Raw genomic sequence first — 22,868 nt, 5'->3', positions numbered from 1 at the left:
AACACTACTGTAATGTATACTCTTTTAAAGTAACAGATTTCAGGTAGTGTAATGATCAGTGCAAATAGCCTCTACCAATAAATGGTGCTGTATCTCTCTTACTGTTAGGTTGTAGTCTTGTATATTACATTTCTGTATCTGATCTGGGAGTAAGAGGAAGTGCGGACCCTGGGGAGTTGAGGGGGGGCAACTCTTGGAGGCTTAAAGATACCTCTGCCAGGCCTACAGGGTGACAGAGAAGAACTGCTCCCTGTGATGGCTTGGAATAAAGTTGTGGTGAAGCCAGGTCATCATGCAGTAATGCCCATAAAGATAAAGGACTGTTGTAGTGAACCTGACGGAGGGTGTGAAGCTACAAATATCCAGTCAGGATTGCTGTTTAGCAGATCTCTGTATTGAGCTGGACCAAAGGGTGAATTCTGGGTAAGAGCAGTTAATGTCACTGACTAGGAAGTGCAGCTAGTGAAAAATCAGACCTTGGAGACAGTATACAATGGCTGATATCTAAAAACCTCTCATGGGGCAGAGATTAAAAGATGTAAAAGAGCTATGTGTTGACTTGAGAGATGCTGCCAGAGAAGGTGACAAAAAGAAGTGATTAGAACAGCAGCTCTTATGGTATGCTAGTGTGTTCTCCAAGAATAATGAAGATCTTGAGAGATGTGATCAGGTACTGCCTCGGATTGTTCTTAAGTGAGGGAGCTTTCCTGCGAGGCAGCTCCAATATCTGATTCCCCTGGTATATTAGCAGTGGAAGAGAAGCTACATCATATGCTGCATGATAGCCTGATTGCACAATCTACATCATCTTGGGTATCTCCAACTATAACTGTGAAAAAGCCCAAAGGAGACCTGAACATATGTTGACTACAAGAAACTTAATTCACAACATTTCAAGATAGTTACTCCCACATAGCAGACTCCCTGGATAAAATGTCAGGAGCAAAATATTTTAGTAGTTTTGATTTGGTATTTGGATTCCATCAGATTAAAGTGGCACCTGAGAATCAAGAAAAAAATGCCTTTGTGACACACTATGGATTGTCTCAATTACTTATTAATGCACCAGGATGTTTCAGAGGGTAGTAAATGACCTAACCCAAGTTTTGAGAACTGAAGACCTCCTCATGTACTTAGATGACTCTTTGTTTCCACAAACCCCATTTAAATCCTGACTCCTTAAAAAATTTTAGAATCCTTTCCACTTCTACCAGATGCTCCTCCCATGTTTTGAGTTCACATATATTGACTTGAAAGGCTCACTACCAGAAATACCAGCTGTAAATCAGTATTTGCTGGTCTGACACCCTCTCAAAGTATGTGGTGGCACAACTACTGAAGCATAAAGGGTTGAGACAGTTACAGCTGCATTGATGAAACATGTAGTATTGCAGATCAGACCACCAAGCTGTATCTGTAGTGATCGGGGAAGAAATTTGAACCATGGTTATTGCACAAGGTTTGCTGACAACTCCAAATAACCAATGTGAGGCCCAATGTCCCCCACTCTGCAAGTGATGTAGAAGTGGAAAGAGTAAACCACACCACTGGTTCCATGCTTAGGATCTGTCAGTGAAGTCCAGCAAGACTGGAATACAAAGTCATCTTTACATATAATGCTGGCCAGCACTCAACTATCTGTTACTCTCCTGATAAGATTATTTTTGGACTCAGCAAACCCATGCGTCCCTGTGACTTGATGTTCAGGCAGCAAGAATCAACTCGCAAGGTCCCCTGCATCTACATAGGTGGGTGACATGGCAGAGGCATAGTGATGTGGGGACAGCATTCCAGAAGATGGAGAAACAGATGAGCCGGAAGCGAGCATGCCAGGCTTAAATGCCAGGAAATAGGGGAATTATGTGCCCATCCAGGAAGGGGAGAAGGTGTGGTTATGCAACTGGAAAAAGCAACCTGGAAAAAATCCCAAACTTCCTCTTTTTGTGGGGGAACTTTACCCAGTAATTAAAAAACTAAACTACTACTAATTTGAGTGATTGTCCCTATGTGTGGTGCACTTCAGGTTGTGCATGCACTCCATATACCCGGGACCAAAGATTTTTCCCTAGTAATATCTGTCTGTTTTTGGAACGCCCCTCCAGGGTGGGGAGCGAGCCATTGCTGTACCATCCACGCCCTTCAGCCTCAGCCTTCCAGTGGTTACAGGACCAGAGTAAGTCAAGGATAACTGGTTTAAAAAGTTGCGTGAAGTGCCACAAACCCTTCTCAGTCACAGACTTTCACAACCTCTGTCTGTACTGCTTGGGGAAAACCCACTTCCCTTCCAGGTGCAGTATCTGCAGGTCATTCCCAAGTAGAACTAAGCATTCTGGGGAGTTTTGACTCTAAGTTCATCATGGAGGAGGCTATGAAGGTGGGATCAGTCTCTGATGGGGAAGACCCTCCTGTCTGTTGGCCTGAAGAAGGTAGCAGTGACTCCTCTTTGTTCCCTGGCAGCTCCAAAACCAGCACCCCTGAGAGAGTCAGAGCGGAAGGGGCAGGGGGAGACAACTGCTCCCACAAGGCCAAGAGGAAAGGTTTCCTGTCCAAGCTCTCTACAAAGAGGCAGAAGTCCCTGTCCCATTCCAAGTCATTGGGAGCTTCCTGGTCCATAGCAGGACCAACCAGTACTGGGAAGAAGCACACTGGGACTTCCTCACAGGGCAAAACAGCAGCACCCTACAGTATTCGGACTGCTTCTTCAGCACTGTAACCCACATCAGCACCACTGGATCCGATGTGGCCTGAGCCAGGGACATGACTCCATTGACTCAGGCTTAGTTCTTGGCTGCAAGCTACCTTTTAGTGCTCCTGAAAGTGGCATCACCACTTCTTTGAAGACCTCAACACTTAGAACCAGGACTTCAGCCAGTATTGGTATCCCTGCAGTACCTCTCTTTGTCCCTGTCTACAAGTAGGGGTCAAGCCGGACCAGTACCGTCAATGAGAAGAGACAGATCATCACTGCCTCTTCCAGTCTTAAGGGCTCCCCCGCTGGATCCAGATTCCAAATCTTCAGAGACAGAAAAGAGCTATTGGACACACCTACTCCCGGACTTTGCCCCCTAGGGTCCCTTAAGGAGACTCAGGCTGGACAGAACATTGGGAGTCTCCACGGTATCTCACTATTCTCACATGAGAGAATACCCTCCGTATAGCTTCTGGCATCCAGACCTATGCCATGGGGTTATGAAATTCTGCAATGGCAGCATTGGGGCCCAGGATATCCATGAGACTACTGGCCGATATAGTCACCTCATGAGATAAGGAACCCAAGGAGATCCAGAGCTCCCAGAGGAGAGAAGAGCTTCTTCAGCCTTATCAAGAGGCATAATTTCAGCAGCATGAGGAAGACAAGCAACAAAAACAGGAGGATTCTTAACTGGTGACCTTTTTCTCCTCTTCCCCAGATAAGGCAGTGATTCCAGCTTCTCCACCTGTGCCCTGATGATTCTAAGGCCTTCCAAGTCTTGCTTAAGAGGGTGGCATAATCACTTCAAACCCCCCTGGAAGAGGACCGGGAAACACCACACAAACTAGGAGTGATACAACTAGTATCTCTAGCAATAAGGGGACAGAGATTCTACTTGAGGTAGGTTTCAGACTAGCAGCCACGTTAGTCTGTATCCGCAAAAAGAAAAGGAGTATTTGTGGCACCTTAGAGACGAACAAATTTATTTGAGCATAAGCTTTTGTGAGCTGTGCTGTAGCTCACGAAAGCTTATGCTCAAATAAATTTGTTCGTCTCTAAGGTGCCACAAGTACTCCTTTTTACTTGCGGTACTTCCTTGACTCCAAGAAGACAAGGGGATGGAGACTCATTCTGGACCTCACAGAGGTGAAAAGTTTCATCTGCCACCTAAAGTTCAGAATGTGACCCTATGGTCAATTGTCCTGTCTCTGGATCCAGACAATTGGTTCATTGCCCTCAATCTCAGAGTACCTGTTTTTCATGTGGACATACATCCAGCACACAGGAGATTCCTGAGATTTGTGGGTGGCCAACAAAATAACCAGTACAGATTTCTCCTCTTTGGACTCTCGATGGCACCAAGAGTGTTCACCAAGATATTGGTGATGACTGCAGTTCACTTTCGCTATCAAGGAGGGATGGTTTACCCTTACATACTTAGCTCCTAAAGCTATGATCTTACCAGGAAATACAAGAAGAAACCACCATGCTTCTGCATCTGTTTGAGAAGTTGAGTCTCAGAGTGAACCTGGAGAAATCCACCCTGGAACCCACGGAGTCAATAGAGTCTATCAGGGCAGGGCGAGGCTGAATAATGTTACATTGCTTACCAGACGGTTACATCCTCTCCATTAGTGGACTCATACAGAAAATCCAAATGAGCTCCAGGATGTCCGTACAGTCCTGCCTGGCACTTGTGGGTTATTTGCCAGGCTTCATCTCAGGTGTCTGAAAGCCTAGTTGTGGACTGTTCATATTCTGGACAAGCACAGTATTGACAATGCTAGTCATGGTTTCTCAAAATGTTTTAGCCTCCCTTATGGTAGTAGGACAGGGGAAAGGTGAAAGGGACCGGGGGGGGGGGGTGGGGGAGGAGATGTAGTTCAACTCCCCACTTCCGACAAAGACTATAACCCCAGGCACATCCTTCTTAGGTTGTAGAGTATACACGGAGTGGCGGGTAAAGCAAGGGATTTTGTCTCTTCAGGAGCCTATGCTTCATGTCAATGTGCGGGATGGGAAGTAGGGGGTAGATTAGGATGATGTGTTGAAGGGTTTGTAAAGAGGTACAAGAGGCAGGGGTGGTTTGGAAGACAAGGAGGGGAGAAATTGGGGTGTACACTCCAGCTGGTTTGTGCTACTCAGATGAGGGGGGGAAAAAAGAAGCAGCTGTAAACACGGCTTAATGGACCAGTGGGCTTCCGCTTTTTACTGCTCCAGAGTGGCATAGAACAGCTGGTACATACTGATGAATTGGGCCATAACCTGTTTAATTTTTCCAAAAAAATTAACGTTGATATTTCATATTTTAAAATAATTAGAAATATCATGTGGTAACATTCTCTTTTCAGTTTCTTGTTCTTGTTCATGTATGAAATTTTCGATTTTAAAAAAAGCCTGGGAAATTCCCAGACAAAAACTATATTAAGTTGGTAAGAAGGTTAAGAATATGTTTCAGGTTTCAGAGTAACAGCCGTGTTAGTCTGTATTTGCAAAAAGAAAAGGAGTACTTGTAGCACCTTAGAGACTAACCAATTTATTTGAGCATAAGCTTTCGTGAGCTACAGCTCACTTCATCGGATGCATACTATGAAGTGAGCTGTAGCTCACGAAAGCTTATGCTCAAATAAATTGGTTAGTCTCTAAGGTGCCACAAGTACTCCTTTTCTTTTTGCGAATATGTTTCAGTAATTTTAAGATAAAATACATTTTAAAAATGTTGTAAAAAAACCAAGTTTTTTTTAATAAATCCAGGAAATTCAGAGTTAAGTTTAAAAAAGAAATGAAGTATGGTAAGGTATAGCATTGCAGATTTAGGCACCCAAACAACCTTCACTCTGCTTGGTAGGGACACTGGGAGGATGGAAAGAAAAAAGCTAATGGGACTTTAAAATATCAGTTTAAACTAATGCGGGACCACAAACTCTAAAATGCTTATATTGCATGGTGTCAATCCTAATTGTGCGTTTCTGTATTTTAACCTCTTTAGATTTCTTTTAATGTTAACTTTATCTCTGTCTTTCCGGCAGTTTATAACAATTCGTTTGGGAATAGTCACAACATCCCTAGGATATATTTTATTCTAAATTATTTGTATAAACTCTCAACCTGAACTGTTTTAATGTTGTTTTTGTCTGTCTATATATATTTATTTTCTGAAAGCCACTTAATAACAGAGCCAGTGTAACATATTTCCTTTGAATCTTAGGAGAAAGACACAAGAGTATGTGAACATCCACTGTCAGATATAGTGATCGCTGGTGAAGCAGCTCATCCATTGCCCCATACTTTCCATCGTCTGCTTCAGACCATCTCTGATCTTATGATGTCTCTCCCCAGTGGTAGTTCATTGCAACAAATGGCCCTAAGGTAGGTACAAAATAGGGGAAAACTCTGAAAGGCCCAACACATCCAAGCATTGTAAACTAACTCATTAGAAGATTTTGTAATGTATTTTAGAAGTCTGAAGTGCCTGGTATGCTATTTTAAAAAGGAGAAAAAATATATTTATTTAACCCTGGCATAAACAAGGGGTTTATAGAGAAAAATGTATTTGATTTTAAGTTTTGTACCATGTCCATTACTTTTAGTGTAAAAATAATTAGATCACTGTGTTCTTTAATGTACATGCATAAGCCGTATATAGCTTAAATACCTTTTGTTTGAAAAATCTGTCATTTGGCTATTCCCCAAAATTTTCCATATTCTTCATTTTGCTATTATAGCTACCATAAAGGAATATATGGAATAATTATTATTGAATTCAACTCTCGTGTGACTATAACAAATATTCCTGCTTTAGACTTTTCGCAGTGCTAACGAATATTTCTTCTTGCCGTCTTCAAAATGATACACAATATGTTTCTGATCCTGATGTTTCCTTTCAAAACGTTTATAAAGCTTAAATTTTTAAAATTATGCAATAATTAAAATAATGTACCGTATTTACTCATTCATTAGCCCATTCTTTTATACGCCAACCCCCAAAGATGGATAGGTAAAAATAATAAAAACTGTCTGACCCTTTCATAGCCGACCCTATATTTCAGGGATTGGCAAACTTTGGCTCACAGCCCATTAGGGTAAGCCACTGGCGGGTTGGGACGTTTTGTTTACCTGGAGCGTCTTCAGGCATGGAGCCTCTCAGCTCCCTGTGTCCGCAGTTCGCTGTTCCCAGCCAATGGGAGCTGCGGGAGGCCTGCGGACTGCGGACACAGGGAGCTGAGAGGCTCCATGCCTGCAGACGCTCCAGGCAAACAAAACGACAATGTATAGATATTCAATTCAATGATTTCATAGAGTTTAAAATCATCAAATTTTGGTGTGGACCCATTTATAAGCCAACCCCCACTCTTTGATGCGTCGCTTTTTTACCAGCAATATTCGGCTTATGAACGAGTATATACGGTAAATACTAATGGTGCTTGCAAGAGTGCACTTATATTGAAAACATCTTTTAATAAACTTATTTTTAATGTTTTCAGATGTTGGAGCCTCAAATTCAAACAGTCTGACCACCAGTTCCTGCATCAGAGCAATGTCTTTCATCATATTAACAACATTTTGTCCAAATCTGATGATGGAGATAGTGAGGAGAGCTTTAGTATCAGTATACAATCTGGCTTTGAAACCATGAGTCAGGCAAGTTTTATATCAGTAAATATCACAAGTTGTAGATCAAAATGAATTAGTAGATAACCTTCAGCACTATAATCAAGCTGTTTTAGTTTTCAGCAATCATACTTTATTACATATAAATGTATTAATAATAATTGCCATTTATTTAAATATTTTATTTCAGTAACAAATATCTATCATGATCAGGGCCTTTGTGGATGATATTCCGATTGTTATATTTAGATTTAAAAATTCAAATATTACCCCTCAACCTGAACCTCATTCAAATTTTTGGAGTAGTGACCATTCCTACTTTCTGTTACTGGTTGCTAGGGTCAGGAGCAGGAGGGCCTTTTATGTTTGAATTTAAATTCATTCAAAAATTGCTTTTAAAACTCATGTTCTTTTTCCTACCTCCACTTATTCACGGTCCCTTCTTCCTCACATTTCTTCTCTCTCCTTTTGTTCTTTTGAAGGCACACATTGCTGCTTTTTAATGAGCACTTACAAAGGAAAGTACAGTAAAGAGAGGGTATGGGAATTGAGTAGGAGAAAATAAGCTGAGCATTGTTTCCAATTCTTAATACACTTTTTAGCAACTGAAACTGTTCTCAATGGTATTTCCTCTGGTGGCTGGAGCTCAATAAACCAGGAGCTTTGATCATGTAACTTACTCATTGTGACAGGTTTCTTCTTTTAATTTAGAGAGTGTATTCATCTTAATAAGTATTCCTTTAAAAAGTCTGTTAGACATTTTTTTACTTGGGCTTCATTTCTGAGGTTTTGAATCATCTTTTTGATACAGGAACTGTGTATAGTAATTTGCCTAAAAGACCTAACCAGCATTGTTGACATCAAAACATCAAGCCGACCTGCCATGATTGGCAGTTTGACAGATGGGTCTACAGAAACCTTCTGGGAGTCAGGAGATGAAGACAAAAATAAAACTAAGAACATCACAATTAATTGTGTCAAAGGAATCAATGCTCGCTATGTCTCTGTTCATGTAGACAACTCCCGAGATCTTGGGGTAAGAGAAAAATTGTCTGTCTTCACTAAAAGTGCATAGCCAGGGCCTTGTGTATTATTCAGTCACAGATTTTATTAGTGTCCTCCTCCCCACCACTTTTGCCATCCTGTTTGGTTCAGAATTCTACTCCAGAATCTAAATCTCATTTTGAGACATTAAGTTTCTAATTTTTTTGGTTATGAAGAAAAGCTTCCAAACATAAACAGAATGTAAAGTAAGCCTCATTCTCGGTGGGTTGTTACCTTTGAAACCTAAAGATTAGAATTTAAATATCCATACTATTAACTGTTTTCCTGCTAATTGTTTTGGAGAGTTTGTTCCTACAATCCCAAATGGCATCCTTTGCCTCCCCAAGTACCAGAAGATCATGACTGTCTCCTGTCCTATTGCCACAATTTCTACTTTTTCTCCTGAAAACTGACACGTTATTTGTAACACACTGAATGTTTAAATTTAGGGGCTGTGTAAAATACATTGGACTTAATATAAAATTAAATGATACAAGGAATACTGCACTGATTTATTGAATTTAAAACCTCAACTTTTTAGTATATCTGAAGCTGCTATGGTATAGAATCATAGAATATCAGGGTTGGAAGGGACCTCAGGAGGTCATCTGGTCCAACCCCCGCTCAAAGAAGGACCAATCCCCAACTAAATCATCCCAGCAAGGGCTTTGTCAAGCCTGATCTTAAAAACTTCAAAGGAAGGAGATTCCACCACCTCCCTAGGTAACTCATTCCAGTGCTTCATCACCCTCCTAGTGGAAAAAGTTTTTCCTACTATCCAACCTAAACCTCCCCCACTGCACCTTGAGACCATTACTCCTTGTTCTGTCATCTGCTACCACTGAGAACAGTCTAGATCCATCCTCTTTGGAACCCCCTTTCAGGTAGTTGAAAGCAGCTATCAAATCCCCCCTCATTCTTCTCTTCCGCAGACTAAACAATCCCAGTTCCCTCAGCCTCTCCTCATAAGTCATGTGTTCCAGTCCTCTAATCATTTTTGTTGCCCCCGGCTGGACGCTTTCCAATTTTTCCACATCCTTCTTGTATGTGGGGCCCAAAACTGGACACAGCACTCCAGATGAGGCCTCACCAATGTCAAATAGAGGGGAACGATCATGTCCCTCGATCTGCTGGCAATACCCCCACTTATGCAGCCCAAAATGCCATTGGCCTTCTTGGCAACAAGGGCACACTGCTGACTCATATCCAGCTTCTCGTCCACTGTAACCCCTAGGTCCTTTTCTGCAGAACTGCTGCCTAGCCATTTGGTCCCTAGTCTGTAGCGGTGCATGGGATTCTTCCATCCTAAGTGGAGGACTCTGCACTTATCCTTGTTGAACCTCATCAGATTTCTTTTGGCCCAATCCTCTAATTTGTCTAGGGCCCTCTGTATCCTATCCCTATCCTCCAGCGTATCTATCTCTCCCCCCAGTTTAGAGTCATCTGCAAACTTGCTGAGGCTGCAGTCCACGCCATTAATGAAGATATTGAACGAAACCGTCCCCAGGACCAACCCTTGGGGCACTCCACTTGATACCAGCTGCCAACTAGACATGGAGCCATTGATCACTGCTCGTTGAGCCTGACAATCTAGCCAGCTTTCTCTCCACCTTATAGTCCATTCATCCAGCCCATACTTCTTTAACTTGCTGGCAAGAATACTGTGGGAGACTGTGTCAAAAGCTTTGCTAAAGTCAAGGAATAACACGTCCACTGCTTTCCCCTCATCCACAGAGCCAGTTATCTCGTCATAGAAGGCAATTAGATTAGTCAGGCATGACTTGCCCTTGGTGAATCCATGCTGACTGTTTCTGATCACTTTCCTCTCCTCTAAGTGCTTCAGAATTGATTCCTTGAGGACCTGCTCCTTGATTTTTTCCAGGGACTGAGGTGAGGCTGACTGGCCTGTAGTTCCCCAGATCCTGCTTCTTCCCTTTTTTAAAGATGGGCACTACATTAGCCTTTTGCCAGCCATCCAGGGCCTTCCCTGATCGCCATGAGTTTTCAAAGATAATGGCCAATGGCTCTGCAATCACATCCGCCAACTCCTTTAGCACTCTCCCATGCAGCACATCCGGCCCCATGGACCTGTGCTCTTCCAGCTTTTCTAAATAGTCCCAAACCACTTCTTTCTCCACAGAGGGCTGGTCACCTCCTCCCCATGCTGTGCTGCCCAATGCAGTAGTCTGGGAGCTGAACTCGTTCGTGAAGACAGAGGCAAAAAAAGCATTGAGTACATTAGCTTTTTCCACATCCTCTGTCACTAGTTTGCCTCCCTCATTCAGTGCCTCCACACTTTTCCTTGACTTTCTGCTTGTTGCTAACATACCTGAAGAAACCCTTCTTGTTACTCTTAACATCTCTTGCTAGCTGCAACTCCAAGTGTGATTTGGCCTTCCTGATTTTACTCCTGCATGCCTGAGCAATATTTTTATATTCCTCCCTGGTCATCTGTCCAGTCTTCCACTTCTTGTAAGCTTCTTTTTTGTGTTTAAGATCAGCAAGGATTTCACTGTTAAGCCAAGCTGGTCGCCTGCCATATTTACTAATCTTTCTACACATCGGGATGGTTTGTCCCTGTAACCTCAATAAGGATTCTTTAAAATACAGCCAGCTGTCCTGGACTCCTTTCCCTCTCATGTTGTTCTCCCAGGGGATCCTGCCCATTAGTTCCCTGAGGGAGTCAAAGTCTGCTTTTCTGAAGTCCAGGGTCAGTATTCTGCTGCTCTCCTTTCTTCCTTGTTTCAGGATACTGAACTAGACCATCTCATGGTCACTGCCTCCCAGGTTCCCATCCACTTTTGCTTCCCCTACTAATTCTTCCTGGTTTGTGATCAGCAGGTCAAGAAGAGCTCTGCCCCTAGTTAGTTCCCCAGCACTTGCACCAGGAAATTGTCCCCTACACTTCCAAAAACTTCCTGGATTGTCTGTGCACCTCTGTATTGCTCTCCCAGCAGATATCAGGGTGATTGAAGTCTCCCATGAGAACCAGGGCCTGCGATCTAGTAACTTCTGTCAGTTGCTAGAAGAAAGCCTCATCCACCTCACCCCCCTGGTCTGGTGGTCTATAGCAGACTCCCACCAGGACATCACCCTTGTTGCTCACACTTCTAAACTTAATCCAGAGACTCTCAGGTTTTTCTGCAGTTTCATACTGGAGCTCTGAGCAGTCATACTGCTCTCTTACATACAATGCAACTCCGCCACCTTTTCTGCCCTGCCTGTCCTTCCTGAACAGTTTATATCCATCCATGACAGTACTCCAGTCATGTGAGTTATCCCACCAAGTCGCTGTTATTCCAATCACATCATAATTCCTTGACTGTGCCAGGACTTCCAGTTCTCCCTGCTTGTTTCCCAGGCTTCTTGCATTTGTGTATAGGCACTTGAGATAACTCACTGATCGTCCCTCTTTCTCAGTATGAGGCAGGAGCCCTCCCCTCTCGTGCTTTCCTGATCATGCTTCCTCCTGGTATCCCACATCCCCACTTACGTCAGGACTTTGTTCTCCTCCCCCCGGTGAACCTAGTTTAAAGCCCTCCTCACTAGGTTAGCTAGCCTGCTTGCGAAGGTGATCTTCCCTCTCTTCGTTAGGTGGAGCCTGTCTCTGCCTAGCACTCCTCCTTCTTGGAACACCATCCTGTGGTCAAAGAATCCAAAGCCTTCTCTCCGACACCACCTGCGTAGCCGTTCATTGACTTCCACAATTCGACGGTCTCTACCCAGGCCTTTTCCTTCCACGGGGAGGATGGACGAGAACACCACTTGCGCCTCAAACTCTTTTATCCTTCTTCCCAGAGCCACGTAGTCTGCAGTGATACGCTCAAGGTCATTTTTGGCAGTATCATTGGTACTCATGTGGAAAAGCAGGAAGGGGTAGCGATCCGAGGGCTTGATGAGTCTCGGCAGTCTCTCCGTCACATCGTGAATCCTAGCTCCTGGCAAGCAGCAGACTTCTCGGTTTTCCCGGTCGGGGTGGCAGATAGATGACTCAGTCCCCCTGAGGAGAGAGTCCCCGACCAACACCACCCACCTCCTTCTCTTGGGAGCGGTGGTCGTGTAACCCCCATCCCCTGGACAGTGCATCTCATGCCTTCCATTCAGTGGAGTCTCCTTCTGTTCCCTTCCCTCAGATGTATCATCTAGTCCACTCTCCACATTAGTACCTGAGTAGAGAACATGAAAATGGTTGCTTACCTGTATCTGCGTTGCTCGTACATGGACTCTCCCCTTTCTTCTTCTGGTGGTCACATGCTGCCAAATTTCTTCACCATCCTTCTGTCCCCCCTGCGCAGCCTGCTATGAATCTTCAGAATGTTGTGTCCGTAGAAGCATAGAAGGTAGCTCTAGTCTGGTGTATGGAGTGCCCCAGAATCCAGCAGCATTGCCATGGAGTACACAGGGTGTTTGCATGTAGTATGTAACCATACTGGTAGATCTGTAATTGCAGTGTTTCGTATATGTCCTCATTTCAAGGGCACATAGTGATGCAAAAAGAAGAGGTTGCAGATTTAAATGGAACTTTTCTGCAATTCTTCATTGTCCTAAGTTTTCAATATAAAATCACTTTCATTTTTTTTTATTTATACACTTTCTTGTTTCTACTTTTGTATGTAATGAGAACTTTAGGTTGCCTTAGACATACAGATATCTTGTGTTTTAACTCCATTAATCCTGTCTCTCTGAAAAGGCACTCCATAATGTTAATATGGAAGAAATTACCCTAATGCTACTCACCTTCAGAATTAATTGTGGAGGTTTTTATTTGTCTTTTTGATTTTGCTTGTCTGTCGCAGAACAAAGTGACTTCAATTACTTTCTTGACTGGTAAAGCAGTAGAAGATCTTTGCAGAATAAAGCAGGTAACTGATAACAAATGTTGCTTCATGTAAAAATAACAGGTCTTGTTAATGATAAAAATAATAATCCTTTGTATGTATACCACACAGCCCATCTGAGGAAGTAGTTTACACGTGTTACCATAAATCTCAAAATGCTTTACAACTGTTTAACAAATTAAGCCTCACAACACCCTGGGAAGTTAATTACTTCTTTACATATGGAGAAATTGAACCCTAGTGAGATTTCATGGCTTGTCAGAGTCTCATAGGAAGTCAGTTGCAAGCCAGTGTGCTTTAAACTTCATACCACAAGACCATCCTTTCTTGTTAAGATATTGTCATCACTTTTGAGCAATGCCCTTTCCATAGAAAGCTTTGTGTTAGACATTGTACAGAGGTTTGGGGGGGAGGGGTTAATTGTGCAATTTGCACAATCTGCTCCTCTATTAATCTATGGTGATTTTGCAAAAGCTGTCAGGACCATGAAACTCGATTACTGTAATTCCCTCCTGTGGAAACAAACTCCTAGCAGGAATTCTCTATCACTTGTAGTTTCTTCAGAATACCACAGTATGTTTCCACACTGTTTTTGAGCAGTCATGATCATATTATGTCTGCCTTATATTGTTTACTGTAGCTTCGAAGAAAAAAGTGGTAGATTGGTGTTGTTACTTTGATCCTACTAGTTGTTTAAGCACTGGCAACTTCTTTTTGAGTCTTGAACTAAGTGGAAGATCAGACACCTTCTATCTTTTTAAGGCTTCTACTTTTTGTTTTATAAGCTAATGGGCAATAGTGTCCTTGATGTGCTGTGTGCCAGGATGTGGTACTCCCTCCTTATTGGCATCACTGTCAGTTCATCCCTCCACATTTGTAAACAACATCTAGAACCCTTTTCTTGCTAAATGTGTTTTTAGTATGACCATTATTGGCCATATAGAATCATAGAGCCACAGAAATGTAGGGCTGGAAAGAAGCTCGAGAAGTTATCAAGTCCAGCTTCCCTTTATTTGAGGTAAGACCCAGTAAATTTAGACCATCCCTGACAGGTATTTGTCCAACCTGTACTTAAAAACCTCCATTCCACAGCCTCCCTTGGAAGCCTATTCCAGAGCTTAACTACCCTTATAGTTAAAAAAGTTTACCTCATATCTAACCTAAATCTTCCTTGCTTCAGATTAAGCCTGTTACTACTTGTCCTTCCTTCAGGGTCCCCTCTCAGTCTTTTTCTCAAAACTAAACATGCCCAGTTTTTTAGCATTTCATCACAGGTTAGATTTTCTAAACCTTTTATTATTTTTGTTCCTCTGTGGACTCTCTCCAGTTTGTCCACATCTTTCCTAAAGTATGGCACCCTGAATTGGACACTGTATTCCAGCTGAGGTATCATCAGTGCTGAGTAAAGTGGGACAGTTACCTCACCTATAGTGGTCACAGCTCATTTGACTAGGGCCCAGGCAACAGCGCACTTGACTGGTGCAGAGGCAAAAACAGTTGCTTTCTTGAGACATGCCCCTATTTAGAACATATGTAGGGCAGTTACCTGGTCCTCAATACATACATTTTCCCAGCACTACTCTCTTTTGGAGACATCCAAATGGGATGCTAAATTCTACAGGGCTGTCCCACAATCACTATGTAGATAGACTCCTAGCACTTACCTCCTACAATCTAGATCCCTGCTTGATAGACACAGTGAATACATATATGGATAAGCACTCAGAAGAAGAAACAGTTATTCACTCTACGCATCTCAAAGAATTATAATTACTATCAGGTTAGTTTCTTTTTGTGGATGACTTATCCAAACAGTATAATTATTATTGCTTTTCATTAACTTTTTTCTCCAGAGAACTTTGAATCTTGTTTTAAATGGAACCTAAATACTGTTTTCTGTGATTTAAAAAAAACACACTTGAGATGAAATCTTGGCTCCATTAAAAAGTAAATGGGATATTAGCCACTGACTTCAGTAGGGTCAGGATTTCAACCTGTATTTCTGTTTTGTTTTGTTTTTTTTGTCTGACACAGAATTTGAAAAATTAAGTGCTTTTAACCATGTTTTATACTTTAGACAACTACTTTTCTTACAGAAAGTGAAAGAACTTTACATCAAAGTGACTTACACGTTTATAAATTGCTGCTGAGAGCATGAAATAGACTCTGGTACAACTGGATAACCAACAAAAATGACTTTTTACTGATTTTTTTTAAACTGGGCTTTAAAAGTGAGAAGAAAATGAATAGTTACGTGTCTTTTTTATTTATAATTTGAACTTTGAAATCTTAACCTGTGAAGATTGATAGTTTTATAGTAAAAGAAGATTTGTAATCTTGTTGTTCAGAACAGACATTTGTGTGTCACCTAAGCTATAATTGGTTTCTACACTGTATGCTGGATAATTTGTACCAATAACTCACCAGGAGTAAGTGACTCAGTTAGCCTGATACTGTGTTTCAAAGTCACATCTTTGTATTCCCGTTCATCAGGTTGATTTGGATTCAAGACACATTGGCTGGGTAACAAGTGAACTTCCTGGTGGAGATAATCACATCATCAAAATTGAATTGAAGGGCCCAGAGAACACACTAAGAGTTCGACAAGTGAAAGTACTAGGATGGAAAGATGGGGAAAGCATTAAAATTGCAGGCCAGATCTCAGCAAGTGTAGCTCAGCAAAGAAACTGTGAAGCTGAGACACTGCGAGTATTCCGCCTTATTACATCCCAGGTAGGACATTGCAACTATCTCATATGGTGAATCACTGGAGAACATGAAAGCTGCTGAGATTTAATTACTCATTCTTTTTAAAAAGAAGAAGGCTATTGTTTTTTTTTTCTGTGTGGGGGGTGGTGGTAGAGTGGTAGATAGCTATGGTAGAAAAGAACTTGAATTACTACTTCATACAGTGATTAAACATGTTGATGAAGTAAATTTCCTTCTGGAGCTTTTCCATTGTACTGATTTACAGTTGATTTGTTTCTTTTGCCTTTCTTTGGTTTAAACAATCCACTGTCCTGCAAAACCTCATTTCTTTACACTACCAACAACATACTACTTTATATTCCTCTCCCATGTTTTTTCCCCATTCCTTCCTTTTGTCCACACCCGCTAACTCATTTAAAAAAATATGCTGTATCTCTTTCTTGTTTATCTTGTCATTTTAGACTGTAAACTTTTCAGGGGAGAGGTTGTCTTTATTTGTGTTCAGACAGTACATAGCATAAAGATCCTGATCAGGGCCTTTCGGTGCTAATGGAATATAAATAATATAAATTCAGACATTTTGAATAACCATCATGTGTGTTGGTGATAGATATTATCACAGAAATTGGAGAGCAAGCTAGACATTTTAAATGTAGAATAACAGGCTTTTTAAAACAGTGACATATTGTAATCAAATGTTAGCGGCTGAAATTTCTCTGATGCTGACTGCCAGTGCAGACTCCTCTTTACTATATTGTTGCCAGCAATCAGAAAATCTGATACATGGTCCACAAAACTAAGCAATGTTAATCTGTTTTAAACTACAAAGAGTGACTGTATAACCCTCCTTATTTTATCAGCTCGAAAAGTTTTATGTCCATATGAGCCTAGTTTTGAACTTTTGTTTAACCTTTGTTGTAACTTCTCACAGGTATTTGGAAAACTCATCTCTGGAGATGCTGAGCCAACCCCAGAACAAGAAGAAAAAACACTGCTGTCTTCCCCGGAAGGAGAAGAAAAAGTACACAATGTATTATTTATGTTTTACAATTATTATTTTACTGAAATAAGTTGTCCAAGATGTTTTTTCAGTCTATTTTGATTTTACTCATATCATAATAGATCCTCTTACTCAGATATTCTTTACATACCAGCAATATTATACTGCTGCCATGGTCTATTTTTAAAAAAAACATAATTAGAGGGATTTTTGTGTGACTAATACTTTTGATGACTAGATTATAATTGTGGCTGTAGGTTTTCATTAAAGAGTCATTGTAATAATGGTACGAATCAGTGATACTCAGACAGGCTCGGGAGCCGCAAGTGGCTCTTTAATGTGTCTCCTGTGGCTCTTTGCAGCACATGATATTAAAAAACTGTGTGATTTAATTATTAATCAATCAGGATGCTTTTACTATGTTAACAACTAGTTGTAGAATACTCTGTCAGTCAATTTGTTGTGAGAATAATATAATATACTATACATAGAGAGTGTGTAAATGAAATGAATTCACGCTGTGGCTCTTTTTTGAGTAATGATGATTGCTAATTTGGCTCCTGAACCACTGAGGTCTGAGTATCACTAGTACAAATCATACTAACAATTATGGAAGTCATACACCTATCACATTAAGCAGAAGAATCAAGTCTCTGAATTTTGTCTAACTACTCAGAGCTAATTACTTATTTATTGTAGGAGATGCTGGCGCTCCCTCTTGCTGTTATACATTGTTTCTTGTTTTATGTAAACACTAAATCACATTGGTTTGCGCAGGAATTTGGCATGGGGATCATTCTGGAGTTGAGGAAGCACTTGTTGCCCCATGAAAATAATTTGGCTAAGATCAGCTGTCAAAAAATCACAATTTGCTGTCTGCATTGTGTACAATAGAGCTGTCTTGAGTCTTGCTGGTAAAATTTCTCAACAGTCAATCCATACTATCTTCCCCAGTGTCTCATTTGAGAATGCTATACAGAGCTAAATCTCCTGATAGGACCCACCACATGACTGCTGCCTCCATTGCTCCTCCCCTTTCTCCTCAAACAAAATAGCCTTTTGTTTATGAGCAGGTGTGCTGGGCTGGGAATTTGGAGAAGTAAGCGTTTTAGATCCATTCCCTTCTATGAACTGGTGTTAATAATTTTGTGCCCTAATTGTTGAACAAGGTCTCATGGTCCACTGAGAGACTCTACAAGCTGGGAATAGAACCAAGGGATGAAATCCTCACCTTACTGAATTCATCACAAAAATTTCATTGGCTACAGTGGGGTAAGGATTTCTTCCCTGCTCTCCAATATGGCGTACCCAAGTGTCATGGGTTCTCTGCTCACTGCTGCGGCACCTTCTTGTGGGTCATTTGGGGAATAGTTCTCAATGAGTCTGATGCCCCCTCTTTCAGTTGCTCACCATGTGATCTCTCTCTCTTCCTCTTCATGACTCAGGGTGATCCCTCTGACTAGGTCATCATAGCTCTTCCTTTCTGGGGTATCAAAGTCCTAGTGGATAAACTGTCTCAGGCAGTCATGTTGTCTACTGTCCTCATTCTGCCACTTTCCCAGGGGCTGGTAGGGGAATCCGGACCCATCTACTACTCCAGGTTCCAGCCCAGGGACCCTATGTTTAGCACGCATGGTCTTCACAGTCCCAGACACTGTTTCCATTTCCCTCGCCTCCTTCCTACCTTTCTTCTCTAGCTCTGCCCGCACTCTGGGTTATCAGTGGAGCTTCCTCTGTTCCCTATGGCTGTTTCACCCCTCTCAGGTTCTTGCAGGAGTCTGTATTCCAAGGATTTCAGGGCTTACTTCCTGCTAGAACTCCCCCCTTGTTGTTGCCATCCCCCCCTCCTCTCTACGGAGTGCCTGCAAGTTCCTTCCTGCAGCCCCCTCTTACCACCAACTTCTCTCTCTGTGCCTGTCCCAGCTCCAGCCTCAGCTGGGCTTCTTCAGTCATAAGGCCTTATCAGCCCTGGCTCTTCTTTAGGTGCAGCCTAGCAAAGGGTTAATTGGCTCTTTCTTCCTTCTTAGGCCTTGGGTGTGGTAGACACTCCATCACACCAAGTCTCATCCACTGCACCACACTGTCTATCAGAAGGATTAAGAAAAATCTGTTAAGATTCTGCCAAATTCAGTGCTTTCTTAAAGACTACTCATGCATGTGTAACCCTCTGTTTCAGGGTGCTATGCATCCTCTTCCTAATGGCTGGTGTGCAGATGGTAATGGCTTATTCATGCTGCCAGATGTTATAGTTAGTCCTTTTGCTGAAGTGGTGCAGTTTTGTGGTGAAGTGTAGAAGGTCCAAGGTTCAAACACTGCTGAAGATAAATGACAGGAGGTCTATTACAGTTGCATATGAGAGAATTTGGTTCTGTCTTTATTGCTTTTTGAAAAAGTCTAGGAAATTCCAAAGAGAAAAAGGCCAGAGTTAAGGTCACCTGTGCAACCATAATTTTGTCCCCTCGTGCATATGCATTATTACGTAGTCTTTAATTGCATGATCACTTGCTATTTATTCCACAGGACCCCTGCTCACTCTTCCATCCTTCCATTGTCATAATAAAATCTGTTTAAAAATGGATATATTTTAAAAATCATGAAAATTGTGGAATTATGTATTATTAATTATGGCAAAGTTAAATCATATTAGAATTTAAAACTAATAGAAAGTGATGGGCTCGTGACTGGTAATAGCATTTGGAATCTTTCATTACCATATTGCTGGTTTAAAGCTGTCCCAGTTCCTAGTAACTTAAAAGTATAGTTTTCATCGGATGCTTTTTAAGTAGCCCAGGCCCACTTGAAAAGATTTGCTTTTAGTCCAGTGAGCAAGTTATTTTTTATGACTCCTTAAAGTAGTTCATCCAGAACGGGGTTAAGGCCCAGTGGCAAGGCAGGACTTCTGTTTCCAGTGTTGTCAGTTCAGCACATTTCACAAGTGCTAAATTAACTGCAGATGATTTATGGTAGATCCTGAAAAAATACATTGTCTGATTTTTGTTGCCTTTACATATTATAAATCATGGAATTTTATTTTTATTTTCATTGTTGAGTTTCTCCTTCTGGAGACATTTAATTTAAAATACGTAAAGATCATAAAGCTGGTCCGTGTTACGTTAGTTTCTAAAGACTTAATCAATGGTGATCAGTATTAAGTTGAATTCATAAGGGTAGGTCTTAGAAGACAGAATTTCATTTGTCTGAGCTTGCTGGAGATGTATCTGCGTATCTGTACTCTGACCTTTTATATTTTACTTATATACCAGGAAGGAAAGAAGCACAGCTGACCTGTGCCAATTTTCCTAATTGATTTATCTTGGCTACATAACATTATGCTATACATCAGTATGTTACAAAAATCTGTTCACTTTTAGCATAGAATAGATTGACATTCCACATTCATTGGTGTGAAAATACTTTAGAAAGTCTTAATCTAATGTTATTTCTGCTTCTTATAAAGGCAACTTCAGATGCAGATCTGAAAGAGCACATGGTTGGAATCATATTCAGCAGGAGCAAACTGACAAATTTACAAAAACAGGTTTGTGTAATACAGTTCTTGAAGTGTTAAATCTTTATCTTAAATTGTAACTACTGGAAAAGAGCATAATTATAAATCTTTTTGTTGTTTGACATTTTTTTACTTGACAGGTTTCAGAGTTACAGCCGTGTTAGTCTGTATTCGTAAAAGGAAAGGAGTACTTGTGGCACCTTAGAGACTAACCAGTTTATTTGAGCATGAGCTTTCGTGAGCTACAGCTCACTTCATCGGATGCATAGCATATCGTGGAAACTGCAGAAGACATTATATACACACAGAGACCATGAAACAAAACTTCCTCCCACCCCACTCTCCTGCTGGTAACAGCTTATCAGCTCTTGATCAGCTTGATGATCACTTTAGATAAGCTGTTACCAGCAGGAGAGTGGGGTGGGAGGAAGTTTTGTTTCATGGTCTCTGTGTGTATATAATGTCTTCTGCAGTTTCCACGATATGCTATGCATCCGATGAAGTGAGCTGTAGCTCACGAAAGCTCATGCTCAAATAAACTGGTTAGTCTCTAAGGTGCCACAAGTACTCCTTTTTTTTTTTACTTGAGTATTTTTCATCCTTAATAGTATTTGCCATACCTAAGGCTCTGTTTCCCTTATAAATTACATCTTTAAAGATTTATAATTTGGCTTTAACATTTAGCAGTGAACTGTAATTAAAACAAAATTTTATCCTGTGAACCTTCTTTTAAAATTATAGTTAAGTGGAATACAAGTTGTCCTGTGTTTACTACTAATAGTTAATGCTGTCATACCTCGTTCAATTTTCAGATGAGTCTCAGCTGCCAATTTTGGGTACTTATTTAAAACACATTTTCCCCTTCCATGCCACCAAATAAAAGTTTAGATTTCTTAGATTATGGACAGGAACCAGCAAGGAGGTCAGGGTTTGGACTCTGAAACTACCCCACCCACAATGTCTTCAGATGTTTGGATCTGAGGTTTTGTTTAGCTTCATCTGTTTTTTATTTTATTTTTTTTTACTCAAACATAGAAAATTGGCTACTGTGCATCTGAGATAACTTTAAGAAATTTCTTAAGATTTTTTATTTAACTAAATTCTCCTTTCACATAGTAAGATTAGCCATTTTCTGTGGGCTGAACGATATAGCAGAGATTTTCAGAGGAGCCTGAGAGGAACTAAGTGCCCATCTCCCATTTAATTTCAACAAGGTTTAGGTGCCTGTTTCCCTTTTGCACCTTTGAAAAGCCAAGCCTTACAAGCTTTAAAATCTTTTAAATATGTTTACTTTTTTAACACGTTATTGGGTAAATTATATGCATTTAATAATGTGTATGTATACATAACAATAAAGGTTTTTTATTGTCTCTAAGATTTCTTAAATATGTGGTTAGAAAAGAGATTATAAAGTGGTTTTAAGGAAGTATTCTCTTTTGGGAAGGTATATGTATCTTTTTGACTTCTAGTTGGGTGTTTTCCTGGATTTTAAATAAAAACATAGTTAAGTGATATTGCCAGAAACTCTCAGAGTCCAGCAAATTCAGTATTATAGGTACGTCTTTATCCTTAATTTGCATTTATAATGGGGAGTAATAGAAAAAATCAGCAATATTTTATGGGCTTTTTTGGTTTACATTGCAGTCTTGAAGGTGTTTTTGCATTTTTTTTTTTTTTTTAGTTCTTACTAAGCTACTGTGTGTGGGGCATTTGTTTGGTTAGGTATGTGCTCATATAGTCCAGGCCATCCGAATGGAAGCAACCCGCGTACGTGAGGAATGGGAGCATGCAATCTCTAGCAAGGAGAATGCCAACTCTCAGCCTAATGATGAAGATGCCTCTTCTGATGCTTATTGCTTTGAGCTGCTGTCCATGGTTCTGGCACTGAGTGGTTCCAATGTAGGTCGTCAATATCTGGCTCAGCAGCTGACTCTACTCCAGGATCTCTTTTCACTACTGCATACTGCCTCTCCCAGGGTACAGAGACAGGTGAGTGTGCTAACTACTTCTTATTTCTTGCAGTACTTCCAGCAAAATAATCCAGTGCTAAAAATTAAATCATAACGGGCTTGACAGTACAGAATGTATGCAAATTGATTTTTATTCAATTTAGTTGTTTGCCTCATTTCTGATTTTTATTAAACAAAATATATGTGTGTAATTTTCACTGTCAAATTCAAAATGTCCTCAAATATGAGAGATGAAATATTCTCAGATAAAATAAAAGCATACTTTTGTAGTGTGACTACATATGGAGGACAGTTAGCCTGAATAGAAAATGATTCAAAAAGTTATGAGCATTTGAAAACGGGGATTATAGTAGAATCTGGTTTTGCAATCAGAACTATGACATCTGTTGGCCACTCAGTATATATTCCCAGCTGTCTGTGGACGGTATTGCTGCTCAGGATCTCACTCTGCATCCCCACCCATCTCATCTCAAAAGGTTTGCGATGCGAGCCTTTT

At 40.9% G+C, this 22,868-nt stretch overlaps 1 protein-coding gene across 26 annotated transcripts in view; it reads left to right on the top strand.

The window, feature by feature from the left end:
- The window catches only part of MYCBP2 (MYC binding protein 2), a 418,792-nt gene that overhangs the window by 364,995 nt on the left and 30,929 nt on the right, over positions 1 to 22,868 (top strand). For 23 of the 26 annotated variants that reach the window (XM_043534264.1, XM_043534248.1, XM_043534261.1 and 20 more), the window contains 8 exons: positions 5,901 to 6,061; positions 7,177 to 7,333; positions 8,115 to 8,339; positions 13,144 to 13,209; positions 15,679 to 15,918; positions 16,826 to 16,924; positions 20,352 to 20,432; positions 22,125 to 22,391. In XM_043534264.1, the coding sequence (XP_043390199.1) occupies positions 5,901 to 6,061; positions 7,177 to 7,333; positions 8,115 to 8,339; positions 13,144 to 13,209; positions 15,679 to 15,918; positions 16,826 to 16,924; positions 20,352 to 20,432; positions 22,125 to 22,391 (1,296 nt within the window). The remainder of the gene's footprint in view (positions 1 to 5,900; positions 6,062 to 7,176; positions 7,334 to 8,114; positions 8,340 to 13,143; positions 13,210 to 15,678; positions 15,919 to 16,825; positions 16,925 to 20,351; positions 20,433 to 22,124; positions 22,392 to 22,868) is intronic. The other 3 variants (XM_043534235.1, XM_037895466.2, XM_043534294.1) reach the window with 1 other exon arrangement.

The sequence above is a fragment of the Chelonia mydas genome, chromosome 1 (genome assembly GCF_015237465.2).
Source record: "Chelonia mydas isolate rCheMyd1 chromosome 1, rCheMyd1.pri.v2, whole genome shotgun sequence".
Classification (NCBI taxonomy): Eukaryota; Metazoa; Chordata; order Testudines; family Cheloniidae; genus Chelonia; species Chelonia mydas.
Note: the sequence above shows the minus strand (reverse complement) of the source record. Positions and strands in the feature narration are given on the sequence as shown.